The 23,390-nt window shown below is 39.1% G+C and overlaps 1 protein-coding gene across 1 annotated transcript; it reads right to left on the bottom strand.

Moving 5' to 3' along the window:
• Window positions 1-5,540: 5,540 nt before the first annotated feature.
• Window positions 5,541-13,182, bottom strand: LOC110804344 (histone acetyltransferase TAP1). Its single transcript, XM_022009927.2, has 8 exons — window positions 12,929-13,182; window positions 12,777-12,862; window positions 12,208-12,268; window positions 8,040-8,223; window positions 7,791-7,890; window positions 7,512-7,612; window positions 6,127-6,220; window positions 5,541-5,907 (listed from the first exon to the last, which is right to left on the bottom strand). The coding sequence occupies exons 1-8, from the start codon at window positions 12,961-12,963 to the stop codon at window positions 5,828-5,830; spliced, it is 741 nt and encodes a 246-aa protein (XP_021865619.2). The 5' UTR covers window positions 12,964-13,182; the 3' UTR covers window positions 5,541-5,827.
• Window positions 13,183-23,390: the final 10,208 nt, after the last annotated feature.

Here is a 23,390-nt window from a genome sequence, read left to right as displayed (position 1 = left end):
ACCCCAAAAGTCCTAAATCCTTAAGCAGCTTTAGCATGTCTTAAGTAGTTTAAGATTTTAGGTAAGCAAAACCTATTGCTAGTAATCTCCAAATTACTCTTGGTTAATAAATTAATGCCATAATTTATCCCATTGCCACAACTTAATGCCATTGTTGTTTGAGTTGTAACCACAATCAACGTGCTCCTTTAGGACGCCTTACCACCTAAGTCAACTAAAATAGCACCTCGCTTTAGCGTAAACCTACTATCTTAGATCCCTAGATTTTTGTAAGTGCTTGATTTGGAAGGCAATTTTTAAACTCAATATTACTTTGGACCTAGTTGTTTCTATGTTGGTTCGATTATTTAGTGAACTTAAATCTAATCGATTCATAGGAAACAACCTGTTCATGCAAAGCATACATACATTCATACATTCACGCATAATATATATATAGAAGTGCATAAATAAATGGTGATCTAGTATGGCCCAAAACTTCTTGTCTTGAAGCATCCAATCTTCATCACCTCCTTGTTAGCTTGGCATCGTCTTGAATCTTCGTTCAAATGCTAACTTAAAGTTCTAAACTTAGAAATACTTGAAAATAATAAATTACATCAAAATTTCCATGGTACGCAGACCATATTTAAAACTTTACATTCAAAGATAGAACGGTACGCAGACCGTATTTAACTATCCTAAATTTGGCCATACTAGTCACTTGGAGTACCTGCATTACATAAAATATACTCCCTCCGTCCCTTAATACTCGCACCGGTTTGACCGGTGCGGAGTTTAAGACATTTGAATTGACTTATTAATTTAATGAGTGTTAGTTGATAGTGGGGTATTTTTTAATATAGTTAGTGGGAAATGTGTAAGAGGTGGAGAGTGGTGAGTGGGGGTGTGAATTTTTAATGATTTTTTGTAGGGAATATGGGTGTAGGTGGGGTTAGTAAGTAAGTGTGAGAAATAATATAATATTGGTATAAATTTCCATTTATAGAAGCGGTGCAAGTATTAAGGGACGGCCCGAAAAGGAAAGCGGTGCAAATATTAAGGGATGGAGGGAGTATATTTTATGCATTCACCCATTCGTGTGCTAAAACGAATGGCCCAAATTAATATGCAAGTATTTACGTGAATTAATTAAAATTCACGTTCATATAAACGCGTCCTAAAAGATTAATCAATTTCCAAATTATTAATCCTTAGACTTTATTCTAATTAAAATTGAATTTAATTAAAATAATGCGACCTACGAAAATAATTAAAATAATTATTTCATTTTAATTTCATTTAGTGGCTCCCACTCAAACCAATAATAATAATTAATTATGAAATATTAAATTAAAACTCGCGGCCCGGCCCAAGCAAATAAAATATTAAATTAAATATCCCGTTAGCCCAAATTAATGCAAATATACGAAGCCCAACGAAATAATCAATTTTCAACGAAAAAAGTCCGATTACGTACTTGGACTTGGCTTGCGCCCAGCCCAATGCCTTGCGTGTGGCCCATGAGGCGCACGAGCAAGCTCGCACACCCCCAGGCCTTCGCGCGCGCGCGTGCCCGCAGCCATCGCTGCCCATGCGCTGCGTGTTGTGCTTCGTGCGCTGGACGTCGCATGGCTCTTGCCTTGCTTCGTCGCAGCCTCCCGCAAGCGTCCCGCCTTCCCCTTTCCTCGCCCAGCGCGCACGAGGCACGCAGCACGCTTGCTGCTGCCCGTGTCGCTGCGGCTCGGCCTTCGTGTAGCAGCCCGTATGGCTCGACGAGCCATACGTCCACCACACTCGTGTTCGTGCCTTTGGTTCGTAATACGGATCAACTCAATTAAAATTCAATTTAACTTCACGAACTTGCATTAATTTTATTTTTCAAAAAGTTACGATTTTTATTTTCGAAAAACAACGATTTTTAACGATTTAATAAACTCCAACGACAATCCAATTTCGTAAAATTATTAAATCAAGGGCTAACAATATTCAAACTTTTAAGAACGAACGAATCAACATTAAAGTTTGAACTTTTAATTAATAAATCCGAAGCTTTAAATCGTTCTTTAACATTTAAATTTCAGATTTTTAATAATTTGGTTTAAGTGCGATTAAAATTAACGAAACCATTCAAATTTTTAATCCAATAATTTTTAAAATTATCCACTGACCCATGAAATTATATCCCCTTTCCCAATTAACCGAATTATTAAACCAAAATTAATTAAAATTCAATTAGGTTTTCAAATTTTACGAATTGAGGAAAGGAAAAATTAGGGTTTATACTTATCGGAAAAATCTGAAATTTGTACCATAGATCAAAAATATACCCAACAACATTGTGTCAAAATTTCAAGAAATTCCGAGTAGTTTAGGTCGACCTTTTAATTGAATTACTGTCCGACACTTTTAATTTTTAATGCAAAATTAACAAAAACGCCCAAAAAACGATACTTCGAGGCTGTTTTTGCAATTCCGTTCGCATGAGTTGATCTTAGAAAATCCTTTGCAATCAGATTAGGGTTTTAAAACTCGAAAAAACGAATATTTTTGATTTCGGACCTGATTATTACGCAATTCATCCAATAATTCGTAAAAATTCCGAAAATTCTACAAAAAATTCAAAATTTTCGACAGATGCAAAAACAATAAAATCATGCTAATTCATGCTTTGAATACATAAGGCTCATGATACCACTGTAGGGGAATACAGTTAAACATAATAACATGTGCGGAAACAATCCCCAAAGCCAGGAAACATGTATAAAGCACAGATTAAGCAAACTTACATTCGAAGCGTGTTTTCCACAATAATCTGTCAACGAACACGAACAAAGAACTCCACTTGTCGTTCCTCTACTTGGTTCACCGACACGACCAGATCCGTCTTGATTATCGTAGCTTAGACAATCGATCAAGATACTTTGCTTTTGGGAAGAACTCACTTTGGAGGCACAGAGAGAATTAGGGTTCTCTGTGTCTAGGGTTTGAGTAGTATGAATTGTGTGTTGGAAAAATACAATTGACCTATTGTATTAATGATATAACCGGCCAAGACTAAAGAGCCTTGACCGGCCACTCACGCAAGCACACGGACCACACAGCCCGCGCCCAGGGACACACTGCAGGCCGAAGCCCACGGCGCGCGCGCCGAGCAGCTGGGCCGTGGGCCTGCTCGCTCGTCGCTGCGTTGCTTGCGCTGTTGCGTGCTCGCGCCCAATGGGCTGGCCTTGCTCGCCTTTGCTCGCGAGCTTGCTGGCTCGTTGGGCCTTGCACGCTTACGTGCTTGGCTCGACGGGCCGGCAACTCCGATGCCCTTCGTATTCGCGATTTAATATATTTCCGGTATATTATTTATCGTTTCGTATACGACGAATCACCGTCGTACGATACGATTTATTCGTGTCGCCCAGCTTACGAATATTCGCGATACGATATACGATTCCGATGCAAGGTCGTATCGTATAATACGTTTCCAACTTAATTTCCGAAAAGCTATTAAATGAATTTCCGATTCATTTAATCCGGTGATCTGTTACGTGTCATTGGTGTGACCTTGTAGGTTCAGTCAAGAGTAAGCTGTGAGTTCAATATCCATTAGCACTCACTGATCGGAAGCATTGCTCCAGCTAGCTGTTCCGATCACTTGATCTCACTGAATTAATTGTTCGCAATTAATCTGAACCTTTGGTATTAGACTTAATGCACCTTGGGTGAAGGACATATTTCCTTCACTGAATCCATACTGGCACAACCACTGTTTGAGAGGTTTGGGAATTATGGGAATGGCTTCCTTGAACAAGGCTCTTTTATGGAAGTAAGCTTCACGTTTGTTCAACAATCCATAATGCATGTTGGTGGGGATTTGTGGTAGGAAATGTCCAATGTCGTTGCAAACAGGATCAATGGCTAAGGTTGAAGGGAAAGGTTTCTCTTGGGGTATGCGAGATCTTTGTCGGGCAACTTACCCCTTAAAGGATGTGACTGGAAAATTAGTAATGGACATCACGTTGCGGTAGGGAATGATAGATGGGTACTAGGGAGGGTGCCAACTTTCGTGCCACTTGATCCTAACAATAAGTTATTTTCATCGACTTGGCCTTACAATTAGTTACCAGAAGTTTTTAATTCGGAAGTTCTCTTCGAAATGTAAGAGATTGGACGATTTATTTTACCATCGGGTTTATACTTCGTCAAAGCTAGTTTCGAACTTAAAGACGCTCAACGAATTGTGGGAATGGAACTTCTATCTTCGGATCATGAAGATTTCCTTTATTGGAGATATCACAAATCGGGTAAGTTTACTGTTAAATCTGCTTACACAATGCTAGCCTCGGAAGACTTGACCTTGAGCTACAATAAAGCACCCTCAGATTTTATAAGAATCATTGGTCCCTCAAGATTCCACCAAAATGGAAGATTTTTCTCTTGAAACCTTTCCATAATGGAATTGTGACGAAGTATAACCTTAACTCTAGAGGAATCCAAATGGGGGTTGACTGTGATTTTTGTGCGAATGGAGAGGAAAATATTCAACACATTTTTCATTTTTGCTCGCTAGCGCAACAAGTTTGGAGGGATGGTTTTCTTGCAATCCATTCTGAAATCAATGAAACTATTTCCTTAATGGATTGGTTTATGTTCGATATCCGGCTATTTCAATGCCAGGATGGGAAAAATAGTTCCCGAAGTATCTATTTCATTAGTACTTTATGGGCATTGTGATTGTCGAGGAACAACCAAGTTTTCAAGAATGACATCACCACCATTGTCTCTGTATTTTTTTTTTAATCAAGGAGGGCTTTAACCAACACGGGGTGTTTATTAGCAAACTCTGCAATTCGATGCAGTTTCTTCATCCTCCAGAAAATGAGCCAAATATCACCAGGATTTTTCAGAGCTATATTAACCCTGCTGGCTTTGAGGGTTCAACTACGATGATTCAAGTGGATGGTTCTTGGCATAAGAATAACCACAATGCAAGTATGGGTTGGGTGTGGGAGTATCACCAAAGGACTGATGGATTAGTAATAGGTGGGGCATCTTCAGGAACTAAAGAGAGTGTCTTACAAGCTGAAGCAATGACTTGTTTCTATGGCATGAAGTGGGCTTGACGGGCAAGTTTGAAGAATGTTACAATTCTTACTGATTCCCAGCAGTTGGTGCAAATGCTATTGGACAAGGATTTCCAACAGCTGCAAATTCATTAGACACTAGAAGAAATCAAGACCCTAGGTAAGGATTTCTCTTGGTGCAACGTTCACAAAGTAGAGAGGGAGCGGATGGATCGAGCTCATACTCTTGCAACTGGAGCTTTTCGAGATTTAAATTGCTTTTCTAATTTGTCAGAATGTTGTTTAGTTAGCCTTTATCAAAAAAAGAAAATAATTGCAAAATAGTTTTCAATTGTTTAGTTCCTTGCAAGAAAATTATGGAGAAAAAAAAGGAATTTAAAGGGAGAGAAAGAGAGAAGTAAGGAATACGGGAGAAAAATGTGACCTCAATTCCTTAACAAACCAAACAAAATCTAAAATTTGCGGTTTTCACAGCAGTAGTAGTAGTAGTAGTTGAATTAAACATGATACTGGAATTAACGTAATTAGAAATGAAAGCAATTTATGGGCTGCTTGTTGTATACATGGAGTCCTGGTCCTGGACTGTTTTATGATATACATATCATTATCCATAATCTAGTACAGAACCACAGTCCGAAACTTTACAAGAAAGATCCGAAATTAACATTTTTACATATCAATATCGCTACCACAGGTCCATAACCTAGTTCCGTGTTGAACTATCATATCAATATCATTGATCATAGTCTCGTGTTTCACCTATTTTCCAACAACTAACAGTTGGGGTGCCAGAACATTCCCTTAATCCCTTCTGGATCTGGTTCAAATCCTAAATTTCGATAGAAATCAACAACTGCAGTGGACATTAATTAACACACATCAATGTTAACACTTCATTAATTAGCTCAATCAGCTTTGAAACTTAGTCGGATACAACACAAACAACATCCCCAGGAAGAGTTATTTTTGTTGCACGCGATAACTCCATGTGACACTACTTTCATACAACTTAACTTGTCATCACGGATAGTAAATGTATATCTTGTTGATGTCCATAAAATGAAAGTCATACCTTTACTGTCTGCAAAGAGAGAAATGTTGCCAATATCCCTCTGTAAAAGAGCCCTTATCATCTTCTCCACAAGAGCCTTTCCAAGTCCTTGACCCTGCAACAGAACCAGACAGAAAGTGTACTGTTATGCACCTAAAACAAATTGTCCATATTCCACACACACAAAAAAATAAACCAAAGACATTGTCCGCCACGCATCAAGGAAGGTTATGCAAAATGGTCCAGGCTCAAGTCAACTCAAGTGTTGTTAGACCAAGGTTCTACCTAGTATCTACCCCGTCCCAAGCTTGCATAAAAGAGATTTAATCAAACCTTCGGCAATGAAAACGCATTATCTGAGAAAAACATATAGACCAAGTCATTCAAACCCATGCATATTGTAGAATGTTTACTTGCAGCAAAGTAACTTTCCATAGAAAGTGCATGCACAAGCCATCAGAGAACCCCGCATTAGGTTGACACTCTAGGACTTCTCTAAGGACCTTATATGCAAATGACAAGACAACCTGTACTCCTATATAAAAGACAACAAACTCGATAGCATCGCTTTTTTATACTCTGTACAAATCAAAATTAGTGATACAAGTTACAAACATTAGTATGGAGTACTATGGACTCCTAGCTCCTACTTATCTGTTCTAAAAACTACTTATGGTGACTTTTCCATGTCAAATTTCAAACTTTTTATCCTAATTTTCTTACAAGAAAATATCATTATATTTAAATTGAGAAGTTGAAATATCGCAACATAAGTTGATCAAGTAAAGTTTTGGTCTACAACTTCATAAATTAAAATAAAAAAACATATAATTTGAAAGCAAACAATAGTAAGATGTATTTTGCAGATCTAAGTGAAACGTGACAGTTTTCTTGCATTCAAATTTGGTAAAAAATTGCCTATATTCAAAGTTCTGTTCTATTAGTCATACTTTGTTTTCTTTGGTGCAAATGAGCTACAAATTACAAAACGAGAGTGAGGATTTGAACCAGCAATCAGTATTACGCATTTAACAAGCCTTCATTCTTAAATATCAGGCCAAGAAGACATCATTGGTGTTCTTTTAGTCATATAAGGAGGGAGGAAATATGTTAGCACTTAGCAGATCATGAAGCATCATCCTTTTGATGGTTCACTGGTATATGGCTTGAGGATTTTCCAGAGATAATCTGTGATGTAGCAACGCTTTAAGTTCAGCATGACAGCATTATAAAATCTTCCCCTTGTCTTTGGTGATCAAAATGTAAACAAAACGGAACAAACTTTAACACTAACTTGGGATATGCACACCCTTCAAACTCAACCATCCCATAGTATACTAAATGCAAACAGATACACACACAACTGAACATATCAAGAATCTTTATTTATCTCCAGTCATAGATACCTGATAAGATGGATCAACAAGAACATCCCATATTGTAGCATTAAAGGCATGATCAGATGTAGCACGAGCCATTCCAATAAGCGTCTTGTAGTCATCACCATCTGTCAGATAACTTTTCACCGTACACTAAGATGACCATCATTTACTTTTAAAAAGTAGGATAATAAACATACTATTACAAATATATAAAACCACTACCCAGTATATGTTTATATATCCAGCTATAGGCAGGGTCTACTGGTCTAGTTATTAAAAATTTGAGATGTATATACAAATTACCTGCATTGGGTGATTTCCGTACAGAATGCAATGTGGCAACCATGTAGCTATTTTTCAAAGCTGCTCCAAGTTTTGAGAGTGGCCTCCGGGGCCAACCTACCTGTCAAGGTGATAGTGTGCAGTCAAGAAGTGAATCTACTCAATTGATAGTTCTCAAGATAATCAGACACGGCATACTCACTCCCTGACAATGACTTGTTCATTCGTATCCATCTCTTTTGGAAAATTTAACAAAAGCTCCATAATCACCTTATCACATAATGCCTGTAGGTCGTACAAATCAATATCTCCACCTGAAGAAAATATTATTTGTTCAATAACGCCATCTGGTTGAGTATTTTCAGTAAGAACAAATTCTTCAGGCAAAGGCTCTTCCTCTTCTTCAATGGGAACAGATGGTTCAACGACTTGAGTTGTATTGTTCTTCAAGATTCTGTAACAGCAAGCAGGTTAACTTCTATTCGGGATCCATAAAAGAAGACATAAGTCTCATAACTAAAGAACGAAGGGGGGAAAATATCACACTGTTTTAAATCACTCGGTCCAGAAATAATATTTATTAATTAGAGAAGTTCGTTTTAGAAACATACATTACAACTTGCACTTTAACACAATAACAAAACATTGTGCAAGTATTTAATAATTTGACAGAAATACAGGCTAGCTCCCAATGCTTCTTGTTCTGGTTGGTTTGTGTTAGTTTTCAGGCATTGAGGGTATGCTACTGGTTGTTAGCTATATTGAATTGAAGGGAAGGAAATTTTAGTTAATTATGCTACGGACCAATATTAGGGGAGGGGTATTTTAGGAAGTATCATTACTTTTCTATTATGAGCTTGAAGAATAAGCTAGCTAGTTAGCTTTTAAAAAAGAGCAGATTAGTGTGAGAGAAATATGTTGAATATTGTATTAAGTGATTAGTAGTTGTAGTTTGGGAGAGTGCCATCCCTCTCGAAAAATGACTACGCTGTATTTGGTGCATTTCACCTTGATTAGCATTAATACAGGCATATCGTTGCTTGTTCTTCCCTAATCCTTGTTCTTCCTCCCTTAATCTGTCATTCTGTCCATAATCTCTCCATTCTGGTCAACAATCTATGCTGATTCTTGCAAATCATTAGCTAAGCGGACTGTGTATGAGTGTTTCCCTAATTGGCGTTACTCAAAAGTCACCTTAGTGTTCACAGGTGTTTCCGTCGTCTACACTAAGAGATGTTTGGTTTTCTGTAAATGTTTTCCTGAAAAATGATTTTTCCATTATCAATCATTTTACATTGTTATAGTCACCTTAGCCCGTTTCTTTTTGCTATAGTCATGGACGAATTGACGAGGTCAATTCAAGATGGTACACCCTAATGCATGATGTTTGCAGATGATATTGTGTTGATTACTGAAACCAAAGGAGTGGAAAGTAAGTTGGAGTTGTGGAGACAAACTTTGGAATCTCGGGGTTTTAGGCTGAGTAGAAACAAGACGGAATATATGGAGCGTAAGTTTAGTGGAGTCCAAGACAAAGAGACATGGGCGATTACCTTTCATGGGAAAATTGTCCAAGGTTCTGAAATGTTCCGTTATTTAGGATCTATTATCCAAAAGGATGGGAAATGGATGGCTATGTGGCTCATGGAATCAAAGCAAGTAGGTTAAAGTGGAAAAGTGCCACGGGATTCCTATCTGATCCAGGCATGCCCCAAAGATGGAAGGGAAATTTCTACCGCACGAAAATTCGACCGGTGTTGTTATAAGGCACGGAATGTTGCGTAGTGAAACATTGTCACGTGCGTAAGATGAATGTGCGGAGATGCGAATGTTACGTTGGATGTGTGGGGATACAAGAAAGGATCATTTGAGGAATGAGATTATTAGGAAGAAAGTAGGGGTTGCACTGATTGAGTTTAAGATGATGGGAAATCGTTTACGATAGTTTGGGCATGTAAGCAAATGATCAAGTGATGCCCCGGTTAGGAGGCTAGAAGGGTGGCAAAGTGATAGAATTGCAAGGGGTAGGGGAAGACCTAAGGAAACTTGGAGGAAGGTGATTGAGCACGATATGAGCCTATTTGGGATTGAGGAGAATGTGGCGTTGGATAGGACAGAGTGGAGGGAGAAAATATACGTTGATGACTTCATTTGACTAATACATCTTCCATTTTGACTCTCTAATTTTACTTCTTGCTTTTTTTTTTCAAATGTTATTTTGAAATGTGCTTATTTTATTATATTTATTTTAAACTTTATTTATTTTTATTATCCCTTATAATATTTTTTATGTAATATATATATATATATATATATATATATAGAAGGGTGAGAAGCATTATGGGCCGTTGGATTAAGAAACGTACGGACGAGATTATGTATAAAATTTAAACAACTTCTTTCACCTCCTGTGCTACTGAACCTGAACCATTTCCATATTCACGCATTACCTCATGATGCTCAATCATCATCTTCTTATTTCCCCATTTCTCTCATCCTCCCTTCACCCAACCGACCACCCTTCATAAACACATAATTAAATTCAGAATTGCAGTGCAGATACATTAGATATTTCCTATAGATACATCAATATTGTATCAAAGGTTTATTACCGACCTTCCATGGCGGTAATATAGCATGCTCAATTGATCTCATAAATTGTTAATGTTGGGCAAGATAAACCAATAATACCTTCCAATTCTAATATAGTGAATTACAACCATATCGATCATCTATCTCCTTCTCAAGCATTCATTAATGGCTGCCATTTAGAGGAAGCATCTAATGTACACTATTGATGTATCTATACTTGATAAGTCAATGGATCTGTAATGACTACTCAAATTAGAGATACATCACCATAAATAATAACAAAGTATATAAGTTAAAATAATCACGCACCACTCGTCTTTCACAAGTAAACAAACATTCCCTAAACCACCATGATTGTTTTTGTTTGTGTGATTTAAGAGATTATGAAAAGAATTGGAATTGAATTTCAAGAACACTACTAATCCGATTCGCTGTAACCATCAGATCTAATTAATCCAACGGTGTATAATACTTCTCACACTTCTCACGTGAGCTTATATATATATATATATATATATATATATATATATATATATATATATATATATATATATATATATATTATTTTTTTTCCTCTTATCTTACTTTCATTAATTCCGCTATATGTATAATTTTTTCTGTCAAACCAAACATGGCCTAAGGTAACCAGAGAAGTTCTTCCTCTCCTCTTTTGACGAGCATCAAAGACAAAAGGCGTATACTCTCAACTTATCCAAAACATTCACTAAATGCCCAAGACTCCAAGAGCAACAACCTAGCAAAAACAAGCTAAAAGAGGAACCTTATCACTATATGCTTCCATAAGACTCTTAAAGCACAATAGTGCTAACTAGGGCCATTTATTGTCCCACATCATTTAAGGCTTTAAGCCTTGCTTTATTTCCGATATGCAGTTGTTTGAATTGACTCTTTTTACACTTTCCTAGTATGACGAAACATTTAACAAAATCTCAGACATAATTGTCTTTCAGATTAGCCTACTCTAAAATTGCAACCTTTCATAAGGATTTTGTCTTTGATAAGATTATTGTGGATGAGGAACTGAGAGTGAGTCAAGAGTACTCCCAAATCTCAAGCTTAACGTAGAACAAAGCGTTAAATAAATGATCTATGATACTGGAGCAACTAGTGCATCTGGTAATTGCTTATTCTTCTCCTCCTACCAATACAAGAGGCGGCAAAAAGTCAAGGCAAACATAACAAGATGGAACGATAAAAACCTCACACGACAGCATGGGCAATGAAGTGAAGTAGTCAGTGATCCAATACGAATATGTTTCGTTTATCCAATACGAATATGATCACATTCATAATCAACAAAGAGGAAACAAATTCAGAGATGAAAGGATAAAAAAAAATACAATATTTAGCTGATGAGCAGCAAGAAAGGCATGCAATGCTAACCCAACAATGGTTGGGTTTTATGATAATGATATTGGGAAAAAACTAGAAGTTATGGGACTGTTTGGTTGGCAGAAGTTTATTTCAGTTTTAAATTAGGAATACTTCAACATCATTTGAAAACAGAAAATTTATGCTAGTCTTGTTTCCTTTACTTTGTGGAACATAACCCTATTCTGAAGGATTCAAGTTTCTTGTGACTTAGGTCGGGAGGTCAAGCGTGCAAGAAACACATTTCATCTGGCATATTGAAAACATTTCCCCTTATTCGGAGGAAAGAGGGAAAATGATCTTCCCAGTGCTTCTTATCTAGTACAGCTATAAAGTAGAACAAAAAATGATTTATCCTTCCGAACAAGATAGCCAAAATGTGACTTTGAATTTACACAAGCACACAGCAGACTAAGCACTGGCATTGGTTAAGAATAAAGATAAGTTGACATACCCAGATCTGATGGATTCCCAAAAGCTAGCTTTGATGCGACAAAATCTAGCCTTTTTGGTTCCTGCAGGTAGAAATGGAATGAATTGGGTGTTTAATCCTGAAAATTATAGAAATGGTACTAGAAATCTACCGATTACTGGGTTAGTTCATAGTTTTAATTAGTGAGCTAGTAAACTCTCATACGCAATTCAAGTAATTTCCACAAACAAGAAAATCCCAACTTACAAAAACAAAGACAAAATTAGCAGACTCAGAAGAATGCTGGCTGTTGTATAGCACAATGGGAAGACAGCATGGGGTTAGATGGTAAAAGGAACAAGCTTGGTTCAGTTCGGTTCAGTTCAGTGATAGGTTACATCAAGGTGAAAATCAACAACAACAACTCAACAAGCATAATTTATGTTTAATGAGTGCACAAAAACAAAATTAGAAATACAAGAATACAGAAACCTTTAATCCCAAATGAACGGAGATGAAGCAAGATTTAATCTGAATCGCAATCGATTTTTAAGCCAGCCAATGGAAATGAATTGAAATTAATGAATAAAAATGGAAAATGAAGAAGGGACCTGTGTAGTAATAGTTGAGATTGAGATGAGCGAAGAGCAGCTGAGTTTGATTAAAGTGAGCAGAAGAAGAACAGATAGCAGGAGCCCTGAAATTACTCAACAAATTAGAAATTAGCAAAAGGAAAGAAAGGGGGAAATACGCATTGGCATACCTAGAAGAAAGAGAAAGGCCAACGGAAGCGTGCATATTTGTTTGGTGAATTCAGTGCTTGGCTGCTTGTTCGAGGAGTCAAGGTCGAAGGAGGAGTACAGTTCAGAAGAGAGAGAGAGGGAGTGTGCCTTGAGTCTTTTGACAACTCGCACACTTCAATCTTCCATTCTTCTTTTTTGTCCACCCACCAATACCAACAGAACCAATACGCTCGGTTGTTCTTCCACCACAACCAACTATAGGGATTTTTGAATCGGGGGTTTAGGGGTGGTTGAGTGTTAGACATTTTAAATTGGAGTGTTGATACTCCCTCCGTCCCGGAATACTTGACCTGTTTTCCTTATCGGGTCGTCTCTTAATACTTGATTTGTTTCTAAAAATGGAAATATTCTAACAATATTATATTATTTCTCACTCCACCCCTATTAACCCACCTACCCCCTACTCCATACAAAAAATAATTAAAAATTCAACCCCCTACTCTCCCCAAACCCCACCTCTTAACCCACCTCCCACTAACTACATTAAAATAATACCCCACTATCAACTACTATCTATTAAATTAAATAAGTCAATTCAAGTCCCTTAAACTCTGTGCCGGTCAAACCGGGTCGAGTATTCCGGGACGGAAGGAGTATCTTAGTAAAATGGTTATTTAGTCCGTATTAATTAACTTTTTCTAATAAATATAAGATATAAACGGTTTTTAACAAAATGGGCGGTCGCCGCCCATCTTTGACACCACCTGTCTCTACCACTGCGGCACTGCCCATTTGATTCACTTTAAATAGCACAATCTTAATACCGTTTGTACCATGAATGTTGCAAATATCAAAATTGGAATCACTATTGTGTTATTCAAAATTTCAACCCGTTTGATTAATTGTGTGAGGTTATCAAATCAAACTATATTTACTTTTTACATAAACTCGAGTACTCAACATGGCGTACTTTATAACCCTCTCGTCTCCTAGTGAATTCAAATCTATACTAATATATTAAAAGGCATTTATAAGAACGTATATGTGTCACGTAAATCTCTCCTTATTACGCCACATCACCACTACTAAGTATCATGACATATAGTTGACAACCAAAAAGCATGTAGCAAGGATTGAACACTAGACCTCTTGAATAATAAATACAACCTTTTTAAAATGAATAATAATGAATTAAATGGAAAAAAAAAAAACAAAAGGGAATTAATTACTTAACTTATAAATGTACAATTCTTCTCTTCTCAACTTAAGCTTGAAAAATAAAAAAAAAACTTAGGGTAATGGAGTGTAATTATGAGTGCGGAAGAGGGAAACATTGACAAGAGTATAATAATCAACTAATCATGAAGAAGAGAACTCGACTTTGTTTTAATTTTCGGATATGGAAAGGAAGTTTGTTGATCGGCCACTTATCTTGCATGGAAATCAGATAATAGCACCACATACGCACATATATAAAATAAGTAAATCCCACTAAAAAGTAAAACTCGGAACAACGCCCAGACCACAAACTAGTTCCTTTTAAAAAAAGGTAAGATGAAGTTTCAACCAATATTGCATCGGTAGAAGGAGGACCTTCAACGTCCCACTACATCAACCCTTGATCTCATTAAGATGGAGCCTTTTATGGAGTACCTAGTATCTACCATTAGGAACAATCCTATGGTTAAAGTGCACCATGATGTCTATGATACTGACCATTTTTGTGTTATTATTATACCCCATAGATATTACTAATGTTACAAGCTACAATTTCTCACGGAGTATATAAATATCAACTAGTGTGTGGCTCGGGCGATGCCCCGATTGCTACATTGAATAGTTAAAATTTTAGATTTTTCTTGAGAAAAATATTTGATAAGATACATGTAAAGCATGAGGGCGTCAAAATCGCAGCCAGGCATGTATTATGAAATACATGCCATGGGCTTGTTTGTAATTTCCCAGCTATTTTGAAATTGTTGAATAGTCAACCCCGTTTGCCAACTTGGATCCCGTTACTGAGGTGTGTTTGCCAACGTGCCATCAATAATCATTAAAATGAATACCATATAGAAAAATTGAGTACCAATTTTGTAATATGAATACCATTTTAAAATATTTAGCACCATTTTTGTGACATTAATACCACTTTATAAAATTTAGTACAAAACGAGTACCATTTAAGGAAAATGAATTTCATTTAAAAAAAGTTTAGTACCATTTTTGTAATACCAATACCATTTTTGTAATACCAATACCAACTCAGCAATGCCAAATCACCACCCCGTTTTACAAATTTACAATTCCGTTATACATTTCCCCCCAAAAATATTTAACATTTACATTTACCTTTTTATTTGGGGTTGACATGTTTTTGCAAATACATGCCAGGCATGTATTTGGACTTCCTCTGTAAAGCATTAAGTGAAAGCATTCATCAAGTTCGTCAACTACACAAACAAACTAAGTCATTTATCGTGAGAAATAATTTTTCAATTGCATCATCTTACAATTTGTATAATTTGTTTTCTAGTGGAAATAAGTGATTCAAAATTAACAAACACCAAATTAGATACATGCAGCCATGCAAGGCATTTCTGTAGTTGATGCTTAATTATGAGACTTATGACATCATGGTTATTCATGGTTATCCTAATTCTTTAATTATTATTATTTTCCAAAATAGTCAATAGAAAATAAAAAGTCACATAAAAGTTTAGTTGTTGTAAATTTCATGTTAACATTCATTTATAAATTAATGTGAAAAGATAAACCACAAATGGTTGTTGGTTAAGATGGTAATGAGAGTTATCCTCCACACTTGAGGTCTCGAATTCGAACCTCATTGTATGTATTGATTTTTGGTTGTCCATGATATGACATATCATTTGGTGAGTGGATGATGTGGCGCAAAGGGAAGAGTACTACGTGCCACATAGACATTTTTCTCAACGCCTTTTAATATATTAGTATAGATTGTATTAGTTATCTACAAGCTATGTTACCCAGAATCAGATACCATATTGGACACGGGTATGTGTTCAAGTGACCGACACAACTATTTTATGAAAAAATTGCATGATATTGGTCCAAAATGAAGTGTCGAAATGTCCATACCTATGTCCGAGTGTCAAGGATCCGACACGGGTATTTGAGGTAAAATGACGAGTCCAGATAACAGAGTCTACCACTATTGTATTTGGTAAGAGAATTCTTAGATTTTAATATATTTTTTTCTACAGAAAAAACCAAGTTAAATCCTTTGAGAGGGCCGACCTAAGAAATTCTTACCAATGAAAAGGGAACTCTTAGATTGAATGTATGATTCTCAAGATTCTCCTTTTCATCACTATCTTGAACACAAATGTCTAAGGGTGTTATGATTTTCAACCATTGCAGGAGCTCGTCTCCCTTGTATCTTTTTGGATCGTTAGTGTTCCGGGGTTGAAACGATGGAAGGAGCGTCCTTGATATCTTGAGTTCCGGTCACGTACGGTGCCTGCAAGATGAACTCCGGGCCAGGGGGGGTCCCCGAGGCGGAGCCTCTAACGCTCAAGTCAGTACAATTGATGTATAAAATGAGGTGTTTAGGGGAGAGAGAGAGTAGGGTGGCTTCTCTAGGGTTAGAGAATGACCCATTTTACCTTGCCCTTTGAGGGGTATATATAGTGCCTTGTTGGGCCTTTTGATGCCTTGTTGGTGGTATTGGGCTTGAGTGGGTTTTATTGGATTTTGGGTTAAAATGGTGGGCCCATTTTAACACCCCAACAAATGCCCCCCAGAACCAATTCTATTTCAAAAATGGGTTGGGTTTTGATTTTGATCACGGAATTTTTTACCTTCGGCTCGGTTTTTACCTTCGGCCCGAATTTTTACCTTCGGCTCGGATTGTAACATCGATTCGAGTTGTAATCTCGGAGCGATTTTTAACCTCGGTCTTCAAATCCGGAGATCAGTTTCAGAACGTGCTTCTAAAATCGGTTCGGATTGTAACATCGGTTCGAGTTGTAATCTCGGAGCGGTTTTTTTTTACCTCGGCTCGGACTGTAACATCGATTCGAGTTGTAATCTCGGAGCGATTTTTAACCTCGCTCTTCAAATCCGGAGATCTGTTTAAGAACTTGCTTCTAAAATCGGCTTGGATTGTAACATCGGTTCGAGTTGTAATCTCGGAGCGGTTTTGTACCTCGGCTCAGACTGTAACATCGATTCGAGTTGTAATCTCGGAGCGATTTTTAACCTCGCTCTTCAAATCCAGAGATCTGTTTAAGAACGTGCTTCTAACATCGGCTTGGATTGTAACATCGGTTCGAGTTGTAATCTCGAAGCGGTTTTGTACCTCGGCTCGGACTGTAACATCGATTCGAGTTGTAATCTCGGAGCGATTTTTAACCTCGCTCTTCAAATCCGGAGATCTGTTTAAGAACGTGCTTCTAAAATCGGCTCGGATTGTAACATCGGTTCGAGTTGTAATCTCGGAGCTACACAATTTTGATCTTCAATATTCAAATAAACGGAGGACTTAGCTTATATCCATGAGGTGGGAAAAAATATTTTTGCAGAAGGCTCATGGTATTAGCCCACTTTGGCTGGCCCACGATAATTTTGCTGGACCAAACTTTTTTGCCCACTTCGCCAACCAATTAAAGATGATTTATTAAACCTGCAGTAACATTTGGGTTTTGATTTTTGCTTGGTGGGCTCACCCAGCCAATTTAAAGATGAATATTCTTCATCTTCTTCACAAGCCACTGTTACTGCTCGGCGGCGCTTCGGGAAGCTTTGCTCGACCCCGATCTTTCTATAGTAAACCTCATCTAGGAGGGGTCAACTTTGGCACTGGTCTCAGTCCTTGGGTCGAACCTCGGGGGGTTAGCCTCGGCGGTAATAACCCAATAAGCTAGGCTTGACTCGAACCTCGGAAGGTGGCAATACTCAGCACTGAGTTTCAATAATGGGCTTCGGCCATGAGTTTCAGCAACGAGCCTCGGCCGTGCCCTTCGGCACCCACTTCGGTGGTCAACTTAGGATTTGGCTAACCTCGAACGGGCTGACCTCAGCTCCATATCGACCACTCAAGATGATGAGGTGAGATGTCAGGGCTTTGTAGTTTCATCAAGATGATGACGAGTTTTGTAAGACACTGGGCTTCGGCAAGAACCTTTTGTTCGGCCATCGGAGCTTCGGCTATGAGCCTCGACATTGTTTCGGCACTGAGCTCGAGAGGTTCGGCACTACTTGGGGTTGCAAACAACTCCTATCAATGAGCCTCAAATGCTGAACTTCATTTAGGCATTTTAACAAACACCTCGTGGGCGTCAGTTAGAGTTGCGATAATGGAATTGCTTTCGTAAGATAGTTGTACGGGGTCATATCCAGAAAGGACAGAGCACTCGTGGCAGAGCAGAGCCACTAACCCAGGGCATACCTAAAGCAAAGAAAGACTCCAAGCTCTAAACCAAGCGTATACGACCAAGGCAGATCAAACCTCCCAGATCACATATAGAACACAGAGCATAGCTCGACAAGGCTGCATTAGTCCAAGAAAGGACCTGCAGGCTAAACGACAAAGGCAAGGAATAAAGTACATCGCCGTCATACACGTGGCGGCATCTAAGTAGGCCAAAGTACATAATAGTACGCCTATAAATAGCACCCACATCACTCGTGATGGGACACTCTTACACACGATACTTGCTCCACCTTCTCTCTATATTCCCTCTCTAAAGACTTCTTATCTATTTGATGACTTAGGCATCGGAGGGGGTTTCCTCGGTTAAACCTCCGAGGTTAGCTCACGTTTGCTCTGCTTGACAGGGCCAAGGCACTTCAGATCGTCCTCCCGGTTCCACACTCGGAACAAGTGACGCTAGAAGGAGGGGACTTCCCAGACCTTGCTTCTCAAAGATCCACCCTCCCACATAATGACCGAGTCAAGCGAGCCAGTAATCCAACAGATAGAACTGCCCACCTCCAAAAACAACCAGAAAACTACAAACATACCCTTGTTCGGCATGCCTCAAAGTCTTGGTCCGCCAAGAGAAACACCACAACCCAGAGCCATGGAAACTCCTAGCCAGGGCCAGGGCATCCCAATTCCAACCAGTGCCTCGCTAGCACGACTTGGGGCACAGTTCTCACCTGACCAGATGCGCACAGCTATAGAAGTCCTGACCTTCCTTACTCAAACAACCCCATGAGCCTAGGTCATGAGGGCGGCCCCAGAGGTTGAGGTTGAGCAGAGGAGAAAACGTCTCAGACCCCAAAACAGTCCGAATGTTTGGAAGAGAAATCTGCAGCAGGAAATGGAGAGGGCTGATAATCAGGAGTATGAGGCAGAAAGTATCACGCCAAGCAGAGCTCAACCCCGAGCAAGGACCAAACAAGCACTCAGTCAGAGGCACCGCTCCATGTTAGGTACACCAAATCCCATCCGAGCTATAGTTAAGCCTGATAATTCCCCCTTCTGCGATGAAATACTCTCTGAAAAAATGGAAAAGATAAAAATGCCCACCTGCAAATACTCCGGAAAGACAGACCCAACGAATCACCTCTCAGCCTTTGGGGGACACATGATGCTATACACCAACACAGACTCTATGTGGTGTAAAGTCTTCCCTTCCACACTGGAGGGGATAGCACAGAGCTGGTTTGGTAAAATACCCAAAGGCACTATAACCTCTTTCCGACAGTTAGCTATCTTGTTTCGCACCCAATATGTGGCAAACATTGCCAGAGAAAGGATGATAGGGGAGCTGATGTCAGTCATCCAGGGGCCTCAGGAATCTCTGAGAGAATACATATCCAGGTTTAATATGGAAGCATCAAATATACCCAAGTTACAACAAGAGGTAGCAGTCCTGGCTATGATGACTGGTCTGCGTGATGGAGAGTTCAAGAGCTATCTGGGCAGAAAGTCATTCATAACCCTGGCAGAGGTGTTGGGAAAGGCAAATGAATTCATAAAGAGCGAAGAAATTGGCAAAGCAACCTCACGTCGATATGTGGCAAGTGAGAACAATTATGGCAGTCAGAGCAAGAAAGAACCATATAAAAAAGAATACCCAGACAGAAGAGAAAATCAGCAGCCCAGAAAAGATTGGCACGGGCAGGTCCGAGGCAGAGGTAATGAATTCAGAACTGAAAAGAGGGGTAAGTTCAATGAATATACTCCTTTAGTTGCATCAAGAACTCAAATTTTTGCTATCAGTAAGGAGGATGAGAAGTGGCAGAGACCGCCAAAAATGTATAACAAATACAGGGACCCAAAGAAATATTGTGATTTTCACAGAGATCATGGTCACCTCACGGAGGAATGTACTCACCTGAAGGATAATATTGAGGACCTGATCCGGAGGGGATACTTGACACAGTTCAAAGCAAAGAGTTCATACAGCAGAACCTATGAAAACAGAGATAATGATAACAGATTCGACAACAAGAAGGTAAACCCCAAACAGAGCTACCCAGCAGATCAAAAACGGCCGGGCGACATTCTGGTCATAACAGGAGGACCGGTTTATGCTGGAACCACAACTAGCGGTGCCAAGGCCAGTGTAAGCGAATTCAAGCACCAGGTCAATTATCACAACTCTGGCAGATGGCCCGCCCTTGCGAAGATCCCACAGTGCACTTTCACAGAGGACGATTGCAAGGGCATAATTTACCCCCATGATGACCCCATGGTGCTGGCCCTGAATGTAGCTAACAGGAGGATCCACCGTATCCTGATATATGGAGGCAGCTCTGCAAACATCTTATTTTGGCCAGCCTTCCAAGGATTGCAGATCGATGAAAAGCACATAAAACCAGTCAATTACCCGGTAATTGGCTTCACAGGGGCAACAATGATACCAGAGGGCATAGTCAGTTTGCCAGTGCAGATTGGGCAGGGAAAAGACATCAAAGATGTCATGGTGGACTTCATGATAGTAAAGGTACCCACAGCCTATAATGCCATCCTGGGCAGACCATTCATCCACGACGCAGGGGCAGTAGTATCCACTTATCACCTCACCATGATGTACACCACAAATGATCACAGATCGGCCAAGGTCAGGGGAAATCAGGAACATGCTAAAAAATGCTACCACACAGCCCTAAAGCAGCCACCCAGACCCCCACCCCTGGCAGAAGCAGACATTCCCTTGTCTAGAAAGAGAAAGAGAGCAGAACGTAATAAAGACCCACTGCTGAACATGGAAAATTTTGAGCATCGTGAGGAAGGACTGATTAAGCCAGCACCGACAGAGGAGACAGAAGAGATAGAATTGGAGGAAGGAGTAGAAGACAGGACAGTCCGAATCGGCACAGATATAGATCTTTCCCCGAGGGTAAATATCATCGATCTGTTGCGAGAACACGCGGACATATTTGCTTTCTCTGCTGACGAAATGCCAGGGATTGACCCCAACGTCATGGTCCATAGATTGAACTTCAACAGAGAAATCAGGCCAGTAAAACAGAAGAAAAGAACTTTTCCGACAGAGAAAAATGTAGCCATTCAGGAAGAGATCAACAAATTGCTAGCAGCCAAGTTCATAGAGGAGTGTGACTACCCAGAATGGTTGGCTAACGTTGTGATGGTAAAGAAAGCAAATGGTCAATGGAGGATGTGTGTAGACTTTACAGACCTAAATAGGGCCTGCCCGAAGGATTGTTACCCGCTGCCCAGGATAGATCAACTGGTAGATTCCACCAACGGGCATGCTCTGCTGAGTTTCATGGATGCCTTTTCGGGTTATCACCAGATCAGTTTGCTAGAATCAGACCGGAAAAAAGCCGCCTTCATTACAGACGCTGGAGTTTACAACTACAGAGCTATGCCGTTCGGTCTGAAGAATGCAGGGGCCACATACCAAAAGCTGGTAGACAAAATATTTGCAGAGCAAAAAGGCCGAAACGTGGAGGTGTATGTAGATGACTCCATAGTCAAGAGCAAAAAGGAAGCTGATCACATTAAAGATGTAACACCCCCGATATACTGACTATAAATAAATAAGAATTATATATATACTTTATAAAAATATTGCGGAAGCTTATAACTAGATCGGAGGTATCACCGCCACACTTGACCACATTGTCAAGTGCTAAGGCTTACAAAACTCAAACTATTATAACTCAATTACTAGGTGATCTATTTACAACTGTACAACTGTCATAAAAGACTAAACGGTAACACTTAAGCTCCTTTAATTTCTAAAGGCAATCCTTCACGGTCAATCTGCTCCGGTCATCTTGACTTCTCACCATAGAGGACAAATTCCAAAAGGATCGTCGCAGGGCCACCATAAGAAAAAGACATGGCCGCAAACACACATAGCAAATAAACACACACGTCAACAAAAAGCTGAGTAATCACCTGTTACAAACAGAAACATACTAAAATAGAATAATAAAGGCTCACGTAAACAATGTAGTATGAATCTACATTTCAAGTATGATCCCAAAGATAAAACTAACTCCATACTCTATGGAAACTATGAATCTTCTCTTCATATGAACCTCAAATATATTGATATGATCTTTTTCTCTACTAAACATACTCAAACCATTAGGTGCCATATTTGCTCTTTGTGCTATACCTAGCCTTGGACATGGGTAATTCGAATAATAAACCAACAAGTATAAAAACTTGAAACTCTCAATAGCTACTAGAAAGACTCTCTGAGTCAAGGCCACTTTTGGACCAAATCCCACTTTTGGAGATATTAAGAAAAATAAAGATTGTATCTTGCTCCTCTACTAATGGTTATCATCTCCTTACCAGTATGCCAAGGACTAAGGTTCACAACGTTGAGCCTCAAACCAAAAATATAATAATCATTCTCAATCTTCTCTCATGATCTGACCAATACGATTAATACCCATTCTAAATGAATAATTTATACTTTTCAACGATGGCACGAGAATCCAAACGACTATATTATTGTGATACAACTTAGTGTAGACACCTACTTTTGTCCCCGTTCCCGCAAGGGAAAGGTTCGATGATGAAAGCATAAAAACTCCACTTAACAACGCATCTCCTATAAAATAAACGAATCTCGATTCCCCATTTCATTTCACCCAAAACCTGCTATTTATGGAAACCTGCTAAAAATAGTAACTCCCGTAAAAGGTAGCTTCTAAAAGTGGCAAATCATAAAAAATAGAAACCTGTCAGAATTAGGTGTTGCATTCCAACATAAATCCTAAATGAGATAGAAAACTGCGAGAATCCTATTCCTAATATGATTCGGAAATAAGAGTCACGTATTAATTAAAATCCTAACGAGCCTAGAGTTCGTAACGGGCCCAGACGCATTCCGTCATAAAATTGATACGCGCTAAAAGACTCGATTAAGTCTCAAACTCTACGGATTTCAGGAATCCGAATCTGACCAAAGAATTCTGCCAGACCCTATTTTCAACGCCCAGCCCTGGGCGCCGAAAATTCCAGCGCCCAGAGCTGGGCGCCGAAAGTACCTGGGACGGATTCTT

Source organism: Spinacia oleracea, chromosome 5 (assembly GCF_020520425.1).
Source record: "Spinacia oleracea cultivar Varoflay chromosome 5, BTI_SOV_V1, whole genome shotgun sequence".
In the NCBI taxonomy this organism is placed as follows: domain Eukaryota; kingdom Viridiplantae; phylum Streptophyta; class Magnoliopsida; order Caryophyllales; family Amaranthaceae; genus Spinacia; species Spinacia oleracea.
Note: the sequence above shows the minus strand (reverse complement) of the source record. Positions and strands in the feature narration are given on the sequence as shown.